This window comes from Chaetodon trifascialis, chromosome 15, assembly GCF_039877785.1.
Source record: "Chaetodon trifascialis isolate fChaTrf1 chromosome 15, fChaTrf1.hap1, whole genome shotgun sequence".
Classification (NCBI taxonomy): domain Eukaryota; kingdom Metazoa; phylum Chordata; class Actinopteri; order Chaetodontiformes; family Chaetodontidae; genus Chaetodon; species Chaetodon trifascialis.
In genome coordinates, this window is record NC_092070.1 from 11,559,221 (window position 1) to 11,578,703 (window position 19,483).

The 19,483-nt window shown below is 46.3% G+C and overlaps 2 protein-coding genes across 2 annotated transcripts; one reads left to right on the forward strand and one right to left on the reverse strand.

The window, feature by feature from the left end:
- The first annotated feature begins 1,087 nt into the window (after nucleotides 1-1,087).
- Nucleotides 1,088-10,703, forward strand: arhgdia (Rho GDP dissociation inhibitor (GDI) alpha). Its single transcript, XM_070980370.1, has 6 exons — nucleotides 1,088-1,167; nucleotides 7,842-8,037; nucleotides 8,800-8,883; nucleotides 9,319-9,395; nucleotides 9,489-9,552; nucleotides 10,178-10,703. Exons 2-6 carry the CDS (start codon nucleotides 7,848-7,850, stop codon nucleotides 10,378-10,380), a joined length of 618 nt encoding a protein of 205 aa, XP_070836471.1. The 5' UTR covers nucleotides 1,088-1,167; nucleotides 7,842-7,847; the 3' UTR covers nucleotides 10,381-10,703.
- Nucleotides 10,704-11,264: 561 nt separating this feature from the next.
- Nucleotides 11,265-18,931, reverse strand: cdr2l (cerebellar degeneration-related protein 2-like). Its single transcript, XM_070980369.1, has 5 exons — nucleotides 18,535-18,931; nucleotides 16,122-16,234; nucleotides 15,113-15,261; nucleotides 14,425-14,589; nucleotides 11,265-13,844 (listed from the first exon to the last, which is right to left on the reverse strand). The coding sequence occupies exons 1-5, from the start codon at nucleotides 18,611-18,613 to the stop codon at nucleotides 12,917-12,919; spliced, it is 1,434 nt and encodes a 477-aa protein (XP_070836470.1). The 5' UTR covers nucleotides 18,614-18,931; the 3' UTR covers nucleotides 11,265-12,916.
- Between the last annotated feature and the right edge of the window lie 552 nt (nucleotides 18,932-19,483).

Genomic DNA, 19,483 nt, shown 5'->3' on the forward strand with positions numbered 1-19,483 from the left:
TACGAATCTGTCGTGAGTGGCTCAATGATAAGTGCAAGTCTAAATTGAGAACAGACTGATGGCACTGTTAATTGAATGGTAATTGTTAGAATCGATGGTTGTGTGTCCACATTATTTAGCTGTAATAGGAAATTTGCCACAGCTGCCACTAGATGTCGCCTTCCTCTGTATCCACCCGCGGTCTGTGCTGTATCTATTCACTATACAATATATTTATGCCAACCTGACTGGATCTGCCGGTTTTTCAGATGTACTCCTGGGTACCTGCTTGTTACAGCTGTGGTTTGAAATGAATCATGCATTGTGTACTACCTCGTACTCGTAGAGGACATCTGCAGTTGCTTTTCAGCTGCGGGAATGAGCGAAAACTGAGGTGGAAGTGAGGAATGTAGTAAAATGTCTGGACTGCTGAATACAAAATATGTGAGCGTGCAGTATAGATCTGCATGTTCACGCGTGTTGCAAGGAGCCAGAAGAAAGAGCGTCTAAAGACAAAATTTTCGATTGTTAACAAAGGCAGTATCCGGTTGGGTTTTCACAATTGTGAGGCAATCAAAAATATTCTTACTAAATTCTCTACTGTTATCAAATACTGTAATGAAAACGTACTGCTTTCAAATTTTGATACGTTGACATAATTATTATCATAGTATAAAGGTAATCTGCAAAGTAACCAGCATGAAAAAGTGGAAAATACATGGACACGCTTTTATTAAAAGCAGTGTTTCTTCCTAAACTGAAGAGTAGAAGTACAAAGTAACATAAAATATTTAATAAAGAATTTCACAATTGTACTCAAGTAAATGTCGATAGTCCGATGATTGTCCCAAATTCATTAAAAACCGAATTAACCTTTTTTTAAGAAGTTGTTTAAAGTGACACAAATCATGACCTATTACGTAAAATAAGTACTGGAACATGGAAAATATACTAGTGTGTAAAGGATCTATATGGGTATTTCAGCGACCTTTTTTTTTTTTCATAATTGCCATATTTTCCATCGTGTCCAAATTCCCCGGAAAAGGCTGCTTTTATTTTGAAGGCAGCGAACCGGACGTTGTGTGCTCTGTCAGCGCCTGTTGACTCAGATTTTCTCTCTGCGGCTTCACTTCGCTCCCTCTCACCGTCATTCAGAAGTAGCTGTCCCAGCAGACCAGCGGAATAACGGTAAGAGTTAGTGAAATACTTCATCAACTCCTCTTCTAACTCGTTTTAGACGGTAAGCATACATTTCTGAGCTGCTGCGGCGTAGTTAGCAAGTTTTTCGGCACTGAAGAGGAAGTATTAGTAACTTACCGCATGAACGTGAATTTATGAAAGCAGGAATTTGTTAACCAAAGAGCAACTTCCTGCAGTCAGTGCTTGGCCTTTTTACTTTAGATTAATGCTGTTGTAGTCGTAATATAAGTCAACGTAACTCTTAATCCGTCAATTTGTTGCCAGGTCATTATAAACTTATCAGGCGGCAGTGAGGAGTGAAGAGGCGATCATTAGTTGTTCATTTCCGGGTACGAGTGTGATCCGAGCTGCCAGTGTCGGCCGTTAGGTAACGTTAACGATAATGCCATCCATTGCGTTCAATTGCTCACAGTGATGCAAATAATGAATGGATGCATTGCCCAAATGGTGGAAAAAAAGTGAGTAATTTGCTCTGCTCTTAAATGTGTGTGTGACTCGACTTGTCGCGGTAGCATGAGGTACAATTTGTCCCACTTCCTGGAACGCTTTCAGTTTGACTTGGCGGAGAGAGCTCACACCTTCAACCAGCCACCATCTTGACTTTTTGAAGGCTTTCACAGTCAAGTGCACAGAGATCACATCTGCTCAGATCAAACGGGATTCACTTTTGTGCACTTTTGTGTGATAGTGTGCCCAGCTGGACGGCTGATAAGTGATTTCTCAAAGAGATCCTCTAAACCGTGAATCCTCCCTTTCCTTCCCGTGTGACAGACATGGCCTGGAGGCACTTTTTTCCTCCGTTTCAGGACTTGAAGAACTTTGATGCACTTATGTCACAGCTTTTTTCATTTATTCAGGCTCTACCTGAAAACGAGCAGCCTTGCAGCGTGAGCAGATGTGTCAATTTGCATCTTGAGTCCACCTGAGGATGAAGAAATAACCACTTAAGGAAGAGAGTTTGATTTACATCTGTATCATAAGCTTCAGGCACCTCAAGCCGGAGGGTCAAAGGGTCAAAACCGCCAGCCTGAAGTGTATAAAAGCTGAACATAGCTTGTATTCAGATGCAAGTGAAATATCAGAGTGTTGCAGATTACAGCTGTAAGTCTGCACAGTGAAGAGCCCGTCACTCGCAGCGAAGCTGTTGCCAAACTGAATCTGGGCATGTCGCTGAAACTCCTCTCGAGCCGGGGAATAAGCCCTGACCTTTCAGCTGGCACCTTCGCTCTCCCATTCACTCGCAGCTTCCGGCCGCTGCAAGCAGGGATTTCTCACCGGCTATTTTTAAAGCTTCCTATTTGTTCTGGTTCTTCCTGGGATAGAGTCATGTTTTGTTTCTCATCCCTCCCACAGTGCCTCTCCTGTGTTGCTTGTTCTTTCTGAGATGGCATTAGTCTTCTCTACTGATACGACAAATTCTGTGACGGACACCCAGCAAACATTGTCATTGTTGAAAGGCTCAAGGGCCAATTGATTTTCACTTACTGACAGTGAACACACCCTTGTAACAAGTTTTTATTCTCAGCCCCTTCCTTATGTCTGTTAAGGCTGTATGTTGCATCACTTCTGCCAAGAGCTGTTGGCGCAACACTTCCTCAACGCTTTGGTATGTGCAACACCACACGCTCAGCTTGATGGAACCAACACGATTTTGTCTATCGCCACAACATCTAGTCGGTGCCTTTTGATATTCTATTATTCCAGCATCTTTAAAAATGATTAGGTTGGGTTGGCCTCACAGGTGGAATGCTAAGAAGTGAGCTGTGTTTCAGCCTTGCAGTGTGTGGTTTTCGTGCTCTGTAGGATGTGAATCATCAAGCTCGCTTGAAAAAGGAAGTGTGCAGTAAATGCTTGACAGGAAAAAAAAAAGTTTGCAGCCTGACATGCTACTTAGTCATTGTATTATCAAGAGTACAGGCTTGACGGTAATCAGATTTTTAAATCACAATTCTGCTCAGGAGTCACTGATGTGACGGTGCAAAAGATATAAAAACTAGTGCCGCTCTGCTCTGAGAGTTCGACTTTGAAATGCTTCAAATAGTACAAAATTGCATGCGAGTTGATGCACGAGCTGCATTGACACGTCGCTGCAGGCCGAGCTCATTTCAGCAGCTCCAGTCGCATCAGAATGGCTGCAGAATCATTTATTCACAAGAACCCGGGGAGGGTCAGCGGGGCCAAAATGTTCATTTGAATTATTCTTTGAATCGTGAGGCTGAAAGGGACTGCAAAGGTCCGTGGCGGGCCGAGTGTTGCATGAGAGAGACCAGCAGAGAGGAGAGATCAAAGCAGCCATGGATCCGTGGGTGACATCTTCAATAGGGAGGTGCAGCTGAGAGTGAAATGTCACGCCACAAAAAGGTTACCAGTTTTGGCTTTTTGTGAAGCAACACTCACGTCCTGTTTTTTCTCTTTGGTAACTCAGACTATTCACCATCAGCTGCAAGACTGTGACTTCTCAAATGATCAGTAAAGGTGCCTCTACGACACAGCTGCTGCGTTATCACGACTAAAACATGGCTAGTTAGTTAGTTCATATCTTGCAAGAGTGGAAGCTGCATACTTTGTCATGAGGGTCGTGAGCAGGGCTACAGTCAAGGTTTCCAGTACGATCAATGGCACCAGGCAGAGTCCTTAAAATGACATCAGACTGCAGTCATACACGATGATGGACGTCTTCAGCGTTAGGTCAGGAAATATTAACAAAATTAAATATACACTGTTTTTGACCACGTACTGATGGCCATGGAGATGAATGTCAGTGCGGTCAGGAGATAATTAGAAACCAGAGCATTCTTAGAATAAGTTTAACAAGCAGTCATTCATTGTTTTATGACATATTTTTCATTTTAAGCTTGACAGCAGAAATTAGTAGTCAGCTCGAACTGTAACTGAAATACTTTTTCCCATGTTATTGTCCCTCAGTGACTGCCGTCATATATCTAGATGTGATGCCACAGATGCGTCAGTCATGCTCCTACATACACACACACACACACACACACACACACACACACACACACACACACACACACACACACACACACACACACACACACACCCCTCCACTTCATAAAGCCTGTATCATCCCACAGGGATTCCCTTGTCCTGACTGAGCTCACTGATCAATAATCTTCGGCAACGCTTCGATGACACTAATGACTCCTTTTGGTGAATCCTCTTGAGGCGTCACCTCCGAACACTTTGCTGTTCTGTCCCTGAATGCCTCATTAGCTGTAATCCCACTTTCTATAATCTTACTGCTCAGCAGTGTTGCTAAGGAACAGGCCTAATCTTAAGCCTGAGCTGCTGCCAAGCCTGGTGTGTTGGTGAAACTGTGCTGCTTAGCCCTGTCAAGCAAACAGCTTATCCTCCTGGAGGAGAGGGCTGCCCGCAGGTGGAGGTTAGGATACTGAGGTGGAGAGGTTCTGCAGCATTGCCGGTCTTTGTTTGCATGATCTCATGGCCTGCGTGTCGTCTCCCAGCAGGCTGAACAATAACAGGGTCTTTTCATGTCCGCTTGGTATGTAGCCAGTTAGCCGCAGCCCGCATTGTGTGAGCAGTTACCCAGGAACAATGTGTATCATTATGAGGATGGTGATGTCAATATTGTTCAAACTAATCTATTTTACTCCGTGCATGAGCCTGTAATTTGCTGAATCATCAATTTCATACTCGGTTAAGATGGCATCTCTGAGTGGCGTGGCTGTGTGCAGACATTGTTTAACGCACTTACAAACAATTTCTTCTAAATTTGTGAGCAAATGGGAAGTTGTTGACAGTGAAAAAGTGCAGGGAAGCGTGAATCAGTACAGAGTTTCTAACTCAGGTCAGTTTTATTTCTGTAGCCCAGAATCACAAATCCACAGTGGCTTTCTGTACACCCGCCATGCTTTTAGAGCCTTGATTCAGATGAGGAAGAACACCTCTAACAGGAAAAAAGGAAGAGCAACAGAGGAGGAATCCGAAGAATATGGATTCAGGAGGACGGTGAGCGGCCTTGGGTGCTGCCATAGAGGCAGAACATGAGCCACATCACCTCCTCTCAGCCATGGAGACCTGTGTGTCATTCATACAAATGTGTTTTTTCGACAAAACACGAAAAGAAGCAAAAGTGCTTAAATGTACAATTGTCCAAATGCTAGCAGCTGTGCAGGAACATGTCAAATACACATTAGCAGGGCAAAATGTTTACTTGCTGCACAGTTCTTCTCTAACACACCTCGCTTGGACTCAAGAGTTGATCCTTATCAAGACCCTCATGAAGGCTTGATAACCTGCGCGTCAGATAAGATAACTAAAAACAGTTTAAGATCATTTCATCCAATGTCTTGATTTGTCTGAACAACAGTCACGAGTTAGATGCGTGTAAAGATAGAATATTTTCACATTAGCATTGTGCTCCTGTAGCATTGTCAGTCCCACAGTGGACTGTAAGAAAAGATTACAATCAACCTGAGACACACTGCAACTTGCCTGCCGGCAGTTCAGAGAATCAGGTGCGTTGTGCTCGTAGCGGCTGATGTAGCCATAGACTTAAAATGCAGCGGAGAAGCTGCCACATGCCCCGTGTGTCTTCCAGGACTCTGAATAGTGCAGCTCTGTACACCATGCATTCATAGGACGCAGCACTTCCTCCTCTCTGACAGTTTGGCACATTGCAGCTCACTGCAAGAGACGCCCCACACTGCAACAACCGAGGAGAGGATGCGAGAAAAACAACCTGTTGCTTGATGGCGAACGTGTGTTATCTGGTCTTACTTCCTGTCTCTCTCTCTCTCTCTCTCTGTGTGCAACAAGGAGCCTCTCACTCATTCTCTCTGACCAGAAACACTCACACACAGCTGACCAGTCTAAAGCACGCGATTGGCAGACAAGGAATTTGTGCTTTTATGGACGTGCGGAGGCCCCATTTGGAAAAACAGCACCGCGCTCTCAGTTCCTGCTTGGCTCACACCCAGCTAAATATGGCAGACGGCAATAGAGCAGAGAGGAGGTTTGGCTGGAGAGGCAGAGAACCGGTTTTTGTGTTGCGGCGCGGGGTTTCTGTTTGCAGGACTGTGGTTCCTCACATTGTAAATCAGGCGCTCAGCTATTATTTTTGCTGAGAGCGTCCACCTGTTTTCAGCAGGTCGTCAGTCACTGTTTATCATCTGGTGGTTCTCTTGTGTTTGCGTTTGTCTGATTTGTTAGCTTGCTCATGTTGATGTGTGACGGCCTTTAACTCACACGTTAACACTGATTCATAACAGTAAATGAAACAGAGCTAATACATGGAAAAAAAGGCACTAACTTTACAGTAAGTCTAGTGTAATTAGACTTTAATGGGGAAGCTGCTTGGGCATCACCTTCCTCTTTCACTTGAGGGTAGTTATTTTTGTCTGGACACAGGTTTGATCCCATCATTGACGTTCAAGCACCAATCATCTGTTGCAGCCCTTTAACATCACTCGTGCCTGCAGTTTTCTTTTTCAGACCCGTAAATCATCTTCCACAGCTTAACGCCATTGGCTCATGCGTGTTTGAGTTCACTCAATTACAGGAAGTTGGGTTGTTTCAACATGCAAATGTCAAACGTTCAGGAGGAGAAGTTCGAGGTGGTAGTTGACTGAAGGGAGCGTTTTAAAGTCTGATTGAATAAGGAGTAATCTAAATGTGACCCGACCCCCACAGCTAATTCTTCCATATTGCATGTTTGATTTTTAAGTCGTATCAGTTCTCCTAATAACACATTTATGGCTGCGTTGATTTTTGACAAGCGCGTACGAGCTCAAACGCTGGTCAACCGATGTGTGTGTGTGCATGTTCTGTGAGGACTACAGGGAGAACAAGAGGACAGCAGACCACACAGAACAAGTGTTCTGAGAACACCGTCATCCAGCTGCTTCTTGGCTTTTGCAGGTGTTGATCAGGCCCCGTGCCCAACACATGTGCACCAGATGTTATTAATGCATAACTCCTCCACAACCTTTTATGAGCAACAGTTGAGTTTTGTAACATCCGCCAAGCACCTCCATGTTCTCTGAAAGTGAACGTGATGTCACTGTGTCGGCGAGCCGCTCCCTGCTCAGAATCCGCTTCCTCGTTCGTGCTCAGAGGTGAGCGGCTTGTCGGCGCAGAGAGCCACATTAGCGCTGCTGCTTTACTGTTGTCCCACTGCTGATGTCTGACAGCAGTTAGTGGTGGAGGAGAGAAGCCCTCGAGCTCAGATAATCATCAGCTCTCAGACCGCCGGCCTCTGCTGTATGTCAGAGGAACTGAGAGGGCCAGATGGTCACGTGTCCGGGCTGTCGTCTCTGCCGGTTGAGCGCTCATGCGTGGTTATGTCCAAGAGACCAAAACAGAATATGGATAACAAACGGCAAACAAACAGGAGAGGAGCAGTGTGATTTATTTATGGTGTCTTTGTAATTGAACCTCTGCTTTACATTGCAAGAGTCACCCCCAGGTCAAAGTTCACTTCCCTCTTGATCAGTAATGATCATCCAGCAAGCAGGTCTCTAATAACCATGTGCTGCCTTCCCCCACACACAGGGCAGATTTCATTAAAGCAAAGCCAGGAGTGAAAAGGGAAGTGGTCTGTCATGTGGACTCCTGCCGCCCGTCCTCACCACTTTATCTTCCCCGTCCGCTAACCACTCCTCTCTGCTGTCACTCTCCAGCACACGATGGCAGAACAGGAGCCGACACCAGAGCAGCTTGCTGCGATCGCAGCCGCCAACGAAGAGGCCGAGAGCCAAGTGGACTACAAAGCTCCTGCCCAGAAGAGCTTACAGGAGATCCAGGAGCTGGACAAGGATGATGAGAGCCTGCGCAAGTACAAGGAGGCACTGCTGGGCAATACGGCTGTGGTCGCAGGTTAGTGGTCTCTGCTGTACATGTAATCTCAGCCATTAACTAACCTCAGTCATAGACTTTTATACACTTCCTCTAACAGCTGTTGAAGTCCCTGCTCTGTGTGTTTGCACTGCCAATAGTGTGAGGGAGTCAAACTTCAGCTATTTGATGTGAAAACACCTCAGTTACTCGGTCACACTCTTCACTTGATCAGACCTGTGACGTTAAGTGATCTTTGTTTTGTTTGTTTGTTGCACTAGATCAAGTAACACTGAGAAGCTGTGAATAATATCCACTCTAACAGGGAGCTCCAGGACACTTCAAACATTTTAAACCAAGACATTAAATCTGGTCCAAGTATCCAAGGAGAGTAAAGCTGGTCATTTCTCATCTCAAGTAAAGAGGAAAAATGACTGACTTTGAATGGTTAAGTTAAAGCAGACCCTGAGACCCAAATGAAAACATGTCAGAGCTGGAAAAAGTGTCCACTGTCTGGAGTTTGTCCAAGCCGTGTTATTAATAACCATGGAAGTTCACACATCTCCCACAGAGGTCTGTAGATGGTAGCGTCCCTTTTTACAAGCTTACAAGAGTACTACAGTGTTTTATAGTTAGAATTAAAACTTCATGGGTTAATGTAATCATATGAGTGGAACTAGTTTAAAATGTAGTCAGTGAGGCATGTGGAAAAAAGTCTGCTGTGAGAGTGAAAAAGCATGCCGCACGAGAGGAATGAGCGCATGGTCATAATTGTGCACGCTGTGACCTTTCTCCCCGTCTTAGATCCCACCGCCCCCAACGTCCAGGTGACACGAATGACCCTGCTGTGCGAGTCAGCACCAGGCCCTCTGGTCCTTGACCTGACGGGTGAGTGGAGCGCGTCTTTTTTTGGAGTGAAAAACATAATTTTTTAAGTTTATATCTGAAAGATGAGTGTACGGACGCCCACATTTAGGCAGCTGTTTTTCCTTCCAGCAGACAAACTGGAAGAATTAGCTCACAGTAACAGTTATGAACAGTAATCACTCCTTGAGTGCAAATATAGACCAAACGACCTGCTGGGCCATTAGTCTGCTAATTAATAATGACATGGCTCCTGTGTAAGTGGGTTAATGAGCCACTTCCTGATGGCGCTCCTGCCCTCCCTCAGTGGTCACAGTGAGCTGCAGCAGAGCAGAGGTTGTGCTCACTTGAGGTACTGTGCCACCTGGTGGTCAGTATCATTACTACAGGTTGTTGGGGGGAATGCATGCATGTTGTCGCCTGACTTCTGCTTTGATGCTGTGTTGTCTACTCTACTAGGAGACTTGGAGAACTTCAAGAAGAACCCATTTGTGCTGAAGGAGGGAGTTGAATACAGAATAAAGATCAACTTCAAGGTGAGAGAGTCCGGTCTTTGTTAGTCCCAAGACTGTCTTTGTCGTGTGCAACAGTTCAGCAGGATATGATTTATTTTATTTTGCTTTTCGCAGGTCAACAAGGAGATTGTGTCAGGCCTGAAGTACAGCCAGCAAACATTCAGGAAAGGAGTAAGGGGTAAGACAGTGATTTCATTTTGACATTTGTCAAAGCATCCTCTGACTTAAAGAAATAAATTGTCATTTTGGGAAATAAGCTTATTTGCTGCCTCTCTATGAGATGGTTGAGATACCATTCATGTCTGCACAGTCAATACAGCCCACAGCTGGTTAGCTTAGCCTAGCTTTAAGACTAGAAACAGGGGGAAACGGTGAGTCAAAATCAGCCAAAATCTGTCTGCTAGCCCCTCCAAAGCTCACCAAGCACCAGCAGACTGGCTGTTTCTCCTGTTTCCAGTCTTTGTGTTATGCAAAGCTAACCAGCTGCTAGCTAAAGCTACACATTAACTGTACGTATATGAGCGTGGTGTCAATGTTCTTGTCTAATTCTTGGAAAGAAAGTGAAGAAGACTCTTTCCCAAACGTTGAAGTATTCTCTAAAACTCTCTAAAATGAACCTGCTTCCCTGTTGGAATGATGAAGCTGCTGGTGTTTGTGCATGTGGAGACGTGTTTACTGTTTACATTGGTCAACGGGTTAAAGGCAGTGGGTTGGTGTTGTATTCACATATTTGAATTCAGGGTGTGCACGATATCTTCAAGAGGCCTCTCACGACTCCTTTCCTCTCCCTCTCTCACGCACAGTTGACAAGACGGACTACATGGTCGGCAGCTACGGACCCAGACCGAACCAGGAGTACGAGTTCCTCACCACCATGGAGGAGTCACCCAAAGGGTTGCTGGCCCGCGCCACCTACAACATCAAGTCCAAGTTCACCGACGACGACAAACACGATCATCTCTCCTGGGACTGGAGCCTCACTATCAAGAAAGACTGGAAAGACTGATTCCTCCTCGCCATCATGCTTTGTTCCTCTTTCTTTTTTCCCGCTGTCATTCCATTTTTTTTCCTGTCTGGATCCTTCTCTGGATTACGTGTTGATTTAAGCTTTCGCTCTCTCCGTCCATGGACACCCGCTCTTCCAGTTTCCTCCTCTCATTCTAAATTCCAATCACTTCATCATTCCTCCCGTCGTTAACGCTTCGCTGGTTTGCAGCCACCCTTCTGTTGAGTAGTCAACCTTTCAAATGGAGAAAGCAAACAGTGTGCACAATCCAGATTTTTGCTGTTATGGTTTGTTTATAAAAGATAAACGAGTAAAAAAAGAAATCATGTCTGTTAACTGCTGAGTGATGAGCTGTGTGATCTCCCTCTGCCCCTTTCCTGCTCTTTCTGCCCCCTTTTCACTCCTCTGTATTTTTCAGATTCTTTTGTACGATTACCGTGATCTGCCTTTCAAAGCACTGTACAGGGAGCAGTAGTGCTGTACGTATGTGGCTACTGTACGGTCATTGAGCAGTCTTTGCTGGACACAACTCTTGGACGCAGCCCTCCTAAAGCCTTTGAGCAGATTATTTGTACCGGGGTCTTGGTAAATGATTTGGAATTCAGGCCGCCTCTCTTTCAAACGATTTTGCACCCTGCAGGGTCTGCTGGGAGAACGGGGGAGAACAGAATTACCTCGAACACCTTCTGACCCCTTCCTTTAGGCGTGGCTGCTCCACTCCTGATCAGCGTATTTTGGCGGTGTATTTAGCAGAACATGTTGCCTTAACGAGAACGCTTAAGACGAAATAGACAACCCAGTTGAGCCGTTTGCCTTCAGATTATATTTGCCAGACCATCATGTGAGCCTGTTTTAAGGAGACTTGTAATACACGGACAGGGTTTCAGGACTGCAGGCTTTAACAGCTTTATTTCAGGTTGTGAGGATTTGTAAAAGCATTACAGGTTGATGTCGTGGTTGTCTCTATTTGCAGACACCATTTTCACTGCAGTACTTGTAGCCTTCTAAATAGCAGTTAAATCGACTTGATTTTAGATGTTTTACAGCAGCTGGAAATGTGAGTCCAGGCTGGACGAATGGCTTTTTGTCACCCAGCGTCCTCCAGTCTCCCTGAGGCCATACTTCCAGCATCTCCGAGGTGTTACTTTAGCTGCAACGCAAGGACTGTTGAACCGCTCACCTTGTATCACTCCAGTATAAAAATGACCAATGCTGACTGTGCCTCCAGTCTCTTACGACCACGTGCTGCTCCTGCTGACTTGGCAGCACTCTGTGCTCGACATCAGTGAGGCGAGACGTCGTCTGTAATTGACTTTTAAACCAGGACAGAGACCTCAGTCCCCAACCAGACATTGATGAGTAACACATCCTGCCATATGAAAGTGTTTTCTTTTTTTTGTACACTCCATAAGTATGTGGATGAAGTCTCTGCAGCTTCATCCCGCTGTCATGGACTGATGTTTCTCTCTGTGGGCTGGGTTTGACCGAATGTGTGCTACTTGTATTACCGACAGTTTACTGATCTCCTGTGTTCACATTAAAGTGTTCAGACTGGGTTTGCGTGTGTCCCGTTGTTTCATTCAACCAAACAGATAGGTCCTGCATTTTCATCTTTATTTTTGCTCCCCTGAGCCTCCCTGAGCACTTAACAAAAAAAAAAAACATGCTAGGTATGTTTCTTACTTTAATCAACAGAAATGTGATAGCACAGTGCAGAACTGATTATGTATGAAACAATCAGACAAATCCCTGAAACAGGTCACTCCCCTGCAGCTGGTAAAGCATGCTGTGAAAACACCTCAGAGGCATCCACACCTCCTCCAGGTGTCCTCTGCTTCAACACCAGTAACAGTAATTCACATAAATCAACAAATCTCCATTAAACACTTAAGCACAGTACACTTTGGCAGCTGTCTTGAAGGATTCGGACCATCCAACAAATTCAAAATGCAGTCAAATATCACTCAAGCTGGTCAAAAGCTTGCTTGATTTGCTTTCAAACTGCTTCTCAAGACTAATTTAGCGCTTAGTGTTTATTAGACAGACGCATGCTTCAAAAGCCGCGAGACGTTTCCAAGCCAATGGATGTTTTTCCGCTTTTATATTAGTTATTTGGCTTAATTATTCAATAAATAAAAAATAAATGCTAATAGTTAAACTGTTTCTGCAGCAGTACATCTCAATCACAAATACTACACCATACAGTAGACTGTCCTAAGACGCTAACAAAACCTTCAGTTCAGATTATTTATCAGTTACAGTCACTCAGAAAAAGGCATTTTGTCCACATCAGCAATCTCCATCCGCGCAGTGAAATATAACGTTTGGCAGCTTCAGATGAATCAGCCGAGCTTTCTTCCTAGAAAGCAAACAGAGGGTCCGCTGCTAACAATATGCACGATTAATCACCCAACTCCGTGACCACAAGTGGTCAAATGTAAGACAAGACGCCTTCAAAACAGTGAGGTAAGTGAAGAGGGATCTTGTGTCGCCGCCGCACTCGCTGCCTGTAGTGTGAGAAGCGCTTCCTCTGAGCTCACTTGTGACTCTTCCTGCTCTTGGTGGAGTTCATGTCACTCTTGGTCTTCTGCAGGCGGGAGAAGATCTCTTTGAACAGAGCCTTGTACTCCGGCGTGTTCTGGCTGAGCCGTTTGTCCACCTGCTCCACCTGCCTGCTGATCCCCTCCAGGGCCTCCGGGGTGGAGGGAGTCTGGGGGGGTGTGGGAGGGGTGGCGACGGCCCCCGATGTCGAAGGCCCCGCGGAGACCATGCTGTACTCCTTCATGGAGGGGTCTCTGGAGACAGGCCTTGAGGTCTGCACCCCAGCGTGGCACAGGCTCTCCTCGTGACGCCGGCACTTCCCCAGCAGCTCCTCATACTTCTCCAGCAGGGCGTGGTACTGCTCGTCCACCTCCCGCAGGATGGACATGCCACGTTTGCGCACGCCGTTGGCATGGAGGGCGTAGCTGCCCTGGCGCCTGCCCGAGGCGTCGCGGGCTGAGATGGCATTCAGAGCTGTGTCACTGCAGCTTTTCCTCACTGGGCCTCCCTGCTGCCCTGCGCCCCCCACCTCTCCTTCACCTCCCTCCTCCAGCCCTACGCCCTCCTCCGGGGTGTCTGTCTCAGGGCCGTTGTTGAGCAGCGTCTCTAGGCCGTCTTCCATGCCTCCAATCAGACACATCCTGGACACCCTCAGCTGCTGCATCTCCTGGAGCTCAGCCTCCAGCTCCCGGACTCGCAGCTGGCAGCCCTCCGCTCCTAAAAGACGCTGTTCCAGACGCTCAAACTCCTGCAGCACAGCGGCACACTCCCGCTCAGCGCTCTCCCTCATGGACCGCTCGGTGACCATGGCTGCACGCAGGGAGGAGATGATGTCTCTCAGGCGCTCATTCTCCTCGTCTGCTGGCTGGCTCTCAGCAAGGTCCACGCTGCCCGGGTTGGCCAACAGGAAACCATCCTCATACCTGAAAAGAAGAAGTGTGGCATCACTGAGTGAGCTGGATTTTCTGCATGATTTGTTAAATACTTTACAACTGCACAATCATACCATCAGTGTACTAACTTGAGCATTCACTGTTAGCATGTTGGAGCATCAAAATATTTTTTTCAATTTCTGGAAACAACAAAAAGTGGTTAAATTAGCTTTAGCTAAGGCGACCTCACCAGCTAGCCTGAGCTAGCTGCAGTACAGTTCGGTTGTTACTTCTGTTTTATTGTTCTGTTTTTTCTGTTAAAAATATACATTAGATGCTAGAATCATTTCTATGGCAAGGTAAGATGTCAAAAAGTCAAATTCTGGTCTTAACTCAATTTGGACCAAATGTGTAATAACTGACTTTTGGCTTTGTGGGGCAGTGCAGTCTCACAGTTCCTGCAGAACAATCTGTTCATCTGTATTGTTTGCAGCTACTATCAGCAAGATGCTAATCTGTGTGAACGAGCTAAAATGACAACAAAACCCGACCGCAGTCTGGACGTGTGCCGGCAGCGACAAAGTGAAAAGCCTCTGGGCACAGCAGAAAAGAAACTCTAACGTCTGGTGACCTTGGCGCAGTGCAGAGCTCTTTCAGGCAGGGGAAGGAGTGCACAGTCTTGCGTCGTTCCTTCTTCTCTCGGCGGACCCTCAGCTCCTCCAGCGTCCTCAGCTCCTCCACCCGAGATGTCAGAGTGTCCACCTGACCCTGCAAGGTCTCCATGGTGCCCATCAATCTGCGCACACACACAGACACACACACATTTGTTCAGTGCTTGTTACGTCATTATTTAAGTGACTTAATTCTTTGCTCGCAGTGAGTTACAAAACAAAGAATGTGCAGGAGCAGATTTGGAAAGAACAGGCAGCCATTGAAAACTAATTACAGACTTCAGACCACTAATAGGACTTGTGAGGAACTCTGAACCCTGACTGTCATTATGAAATTGCGAAAGAGAGAAAAAGATTAAAGTACTTTGCTTAAGTTGTTCAAGAGGCTGTAGGAAGGCCTGTAAACGCAAATGTGGAGCAATGTAAATTACAAAAGCTACTTCCTGGTATGATGATACATCGGTGCACCAGCCTCTTGCTGGTTTCTGCTTGTGTAAATATCCTTTTAAGACCTACTGTACTTGACACTGACATGGCTGATCTGTGGCGTCACTCTTGTTACAGACATGTTTCTCTACGCTGTGTGATTGGAGAGCAGGAGACGGGAAACGTGAAAGTCTCAGACACTGACAGCCGGCTGCTGATCACCTGTCTATCTTCTGCTGCGACGCCTTGCTCTCCAGCACCAGTTTCTCGTTGGTGATCTCCAGCTCTCTGGCAGTCACATCCAGCTGTTCGTACACCTTTGCGTGCTGCTCGTTCATTTCCCTCAGCATTTCCGACTGCTTGGACAGGTACTGCAAGGAGACAAGTTTAATATGAACGTGAGTTTATTAGTGACTAGACATCTTCAATAGCTCATCCACTGCACAGATCCCTGAACAGGGGTACCTCTGCAGCTCCCAGGGGGTGCGTGTGAAGACTGTGGAGCAGCTCGGTTTATTAAAAATCAATATATCCATATACTGGAGTCGGCTGTGAAAACTAGGAAGCAGAGGACCTGAAATGTTTAGCAAAAAGGCTGAATGATTAAATAGCCTGTAATGAATAAAAAGCTGGCTATTATGGCAATTTAAAGGAACATGAGTCAGACCATGTAGGCTACACCACACAGGTTAGAGACCAAAACCTACAGTGTAAATCAAATCACGTCTCGCCCTTGTTTCTGAGGTTGAATGCACTTTGTCACTTTGGACAAAGGAGTCTGCCAAACAAAGGAACTATGATGTCAATTTGTCTCTTCGGCTGTGAGTCTAGCAGATACTGACATGTTATGAAACACACAACAGTAGCACTTCGACTGTTCTGAAGTGTTTTTGTTGTGACTCCTCAGTTGAGTTGTGTTGTGTGTCTGCAGCTGAGCACACTCATCCTCCATCAATCCTTCTGACTAATAAGCAGTCGCATCTTTGAGCTGTGACGAGGTGATACAGTAATTTCACACATCCTTTCATGTTCACAGAATAATCTTTTTTTTTATCTTTTTTTTTTTTTTCTTCTAAGTGCTCCATGCTTTACAGTAATTAGCTTGATACAACATCAAGAGGGGCCAGTTCATGGCAGGTGTTTCATCTGAGTACTTCTTCTCTAGGATGTGCATAAACTCACTTTTTTGAACATGCGCTGGCCGAGTTAAGAATAGCTGGAACAAGCGTACCTCGATCTCTTGCACTTGCTCCTCATTGTTGATGTACATCTGTTGTAGGGAGTCCTCCAGCTCCTTGTTGCGTTCCAGGAGAGTCTTGCCGAGCTCGGCTGCCAAGTGCAGGTCTAACAGGAGCCAAGAAAAAAGAAGGGACGTAAACAGCAGAAAGTGACAAGAGAGTCAAGCGCAGGAGTTCGCTGCATGGTGTTGGACTTGCACATAGAGTTTCTGAACACAACCGTCATCGCTGTGTTCAGCCTGCTTCCACACAAACCTGTAGCCATCTGCACACCGCGGCCCTGAGCAGTGATAACACCACAGTTGCTGTTATTTTACAACACAGCTTGAAGCATACATTATTCATCTCCTCAGATGAGAAGAAGCCTAGCTGGGCTGAGGAGGAGGAGGAGGAGAATCCCGCTGGCTCTGCATACTTGGAGCCCAGAACAACACAGCACTGGAGGAGTGTAGAGACGGGGAAGAAACAGAGAGCCATTGATATCCATTACTGGACATGAATGCAGTGTTTTATCACCACAGTGCAGGGCGTGAGCAACGACAAGAACACACACGCACAAATGCAACATCGTAGGTGTAAAACACAAGAGATGAGAAATGATTTGCAGTTTATCCCTCTGTATGTGCCCATGTGTAATCTGCTACACGCAATCCAGCATCAGGAACCCCTCTGTTTAATCTAATATCATTAACAAGCATCATTAGCTCACACCGTGCACGCCTGTGTTGCTGCACTTGCAGAGAATTTCCCGTCTCAACAATACAGAACTGACAACACAACACCGGTCTGAGCCGCCAAGCGATAATGAGCTAAGTGCGAGTGTGTGAGGAGAGAGCACAGCGAGCCTCCAACCCGAGATGCATCTCTGTCACAGTGCTGCTTCTGTGCCTGAGGGTCGACACGTGCGGGATATTAGTTATGTAATTTCAGAATTACATGCACAGACGAGAGGCTGCGCTGAGAAAATACCAATTAGCAGCCACATGAAATAACACAAAAGGCTGTCACATCTGCTCAAACCTCACCGGTGAACTTGATCACAAACACAGACTGCATTTGTACATTTGCTCATGTTTCTGCTCTCTGCACATGCATCCCTGTGGCGCTCTTTTGATGTGTGAATCTCATGTACAGTGGCAGGCCCCTCAGACTCAACACATGACATCACCACACCGCGCCATCTGCCCAGACGCACTTCATATGTTTGCCAGATCATAATGAAAACAGGGGTCAGCAAATCCCAGAGGTGGCAGATGAGAAGTTTCGTAACAGCATCATTTCTGGGGCAAAATCATGCCTGAGTGTGTGCAGGATGACGTTTGTTTGGGGCAGTGAGCACCGACAGCAATTATGCCTCCAGTCTGAACCCAAAGCCTGGAATCTCTGATCCCGACTAAGGAGGTCTGGTCTGGGGCTCCCTAATCAGATCAGCCAGGGGCTTAATGACTTCAAGCTCGAAGCTGAACAATGCAGAGATGAGATGCAGACAGCAAGGCGACACACACATACTGTACACACACACACAGAGTAGAATCCACCTGCCTCTCTGCTCTCTGTGTACAGTGTGATGATGAAACACAAAGCTGCTTTAGCTCTCTGGGTCAGCAGGTAATCAGGGGGTGGGGTGATGCTGCAGAGGGACACACTCAACCAGGACACACATCTCTCCTCTGAGCTGCGCCGTCGATGGAAGCGCATCCATTTAAGTCATGGCTGAGGAGGCTGATCGCACATCATGCAGCAATCAGGAAGTGGAACAGCAAACGCACCTCTGATAGATTTTCTGTCTTTGCCTTCCATGTAATTTAAGGTCACATCAGGCGTGACTGCTGGCCTGTTTCCACATGATACATAATAAATCACTGCCCGCTGAGCTTTTATCAGCTTTTATCAACTGACAAACTACTGGACATGAAGCGTGTGACTGTTTCACAGTCCTGGCTCTGTCCATGTTCTGCTTCTTTGCCTCACACACACCACAAATAATACCTTCTTGATGATCAGGGCTTTGACATCCCTGTGTCACAGAGTTCTGCAGAGGGAATACGAGGAGTCTGATAGATTTAAAACAGGGAAACTACAGGAGCAGAGACGACACAGAGGCAACGTTCACTCAGTCAGACAGCAGGACTATTCCTGGAAACACCATTGACGAGATCAAAATAATTGGCAGAGGAAAGGAGCAGAGATGAAGGGCAGGCAGCTCCAGACTCAGATGCAGAAACATAAAGGCATGAGTTTACAGCTTTCATGGTGCTCGTGCATGAAATGACATTGTATATTTTGCAATCGATGCACCCCCATCTCTTCTTCCCATCCACCCCCTCCTGCATGAATCCTTTTATCCCACAGTGCAGTGTCTGTGGATGGGGCATTGTTACATGGCGTGATCCCCCCCACACTCACCCTGCTCCAGGTCCCGCTGATCGTACCACGGCTCCTCTTCCTCCGTGACAAACTCCTCCATTCTGCCTGGACGAAGCATCGATGCCGATGGACTTCTTCTTCCTCACCGGCGACGTGATCTGCGAATTCGCCGACTGGCTCGCCCGGAAGTGACAACAATCAGCGGCGCAGCTCCCCAAGTGTGTAACCCTTTGAGGCAAATTAGTCAAAAATGCCGGCAGCGCACCTGCTTCTTGAACCACCTGCGGATATGAATGAAACTATATCCGGCGGAGCCGCAGCTATGAAATAAAACATCTGGCAGAGAATATCACGGTGTGTTTTGCTCTTGTCCCTCCAGTGTGGATGCGCTGCACGGCCCTGCAGACGCAGGATGACAGCCCGCGCGCCGCTCAGTGGCCAAGTGCTGCTGCTGATGCATTCAGGTGCAGTCGGAAATCCCTCGTGGGATAATGGGGACTTTAACTCCTGTCTTTTGTAGGTCGTTTTTTTAGTGCCGAGTAGTAATAAAACAATAACATCACTGATAGGTGCAGCTAATTCTCTTCAATTGAGTATTTATAGGTATTTCAAAATGATCTCTTTATGGGAAATAAAGTTAGATTTTGACCAGTTTTAACTTTCTACATTAAAGCTTTCAGAGGTGTGTGTTTAGGAGCACGTTTGTTGCACAGCTCTACCACTCCATCACTGATAGCTGTGGTAGCTGCTGTTTTCTCCCTCAGGTATTTACTAAATGTGAGCCAGCCTTCTAATCTCATTATATTTTGTCAAACATGATCCTTAGATGAGACACCGCAGACAATACTGCCGTGTTGTTCTAAATGAAAGTAATCGTCTTTTACTATTTACCTCTCTGTTCACGTGTCAGAAAGTAGGGATAAAAAAGCCGTACGGTACAAGGCGCCCTTGAAGGCAGCACCAGTGGAGATGACGTCAACGTCTATTT

Coding starts and splice junctions, on each gene's coding strand:
- cdr2l (XM_070980369.1), bottom strand. CDS start 18,613: ATGCTTCGTCCAGGCAGAATGGAGGAGTTTGTCACGGAGGAAGAGGAG. Junction 15,262..16,121: donor AGCAAGTGCAAGAGATCGAG/GTACGCTTGTTC, acceptor GTCTCCTTGCAG/TACCTGTCCAAGCAGTCGGA. Junction 14,590..15,112: donor TCGCAGCAGAAGATAGACAG/GTGATCAGCAGC, acceptor GTGTGTGCGCAG/ATTGATGGGCACCATGGAGA.
- arhgdia (XM_070980370.1), top strand. CDS start 7,848: ATGGCAGAACAGGAGCCGACACCAGAGCAGCTTGCTGCGATCGCAGCC. Junction 9,396..9,488: donor GAATAAAGATCAACTTCAAG/GTGAGAGAGTCC, acceptor TGCTTTTCGCAG/GTCAACAAGGAGATTGTGTC. Junction 9,553..10,177: donor ATTCAGGAAAGGAGTAAGGG/GTAAGACAGTGA, acceptor TCTCACGCACAG/TTGACAAGACGGACTACATG.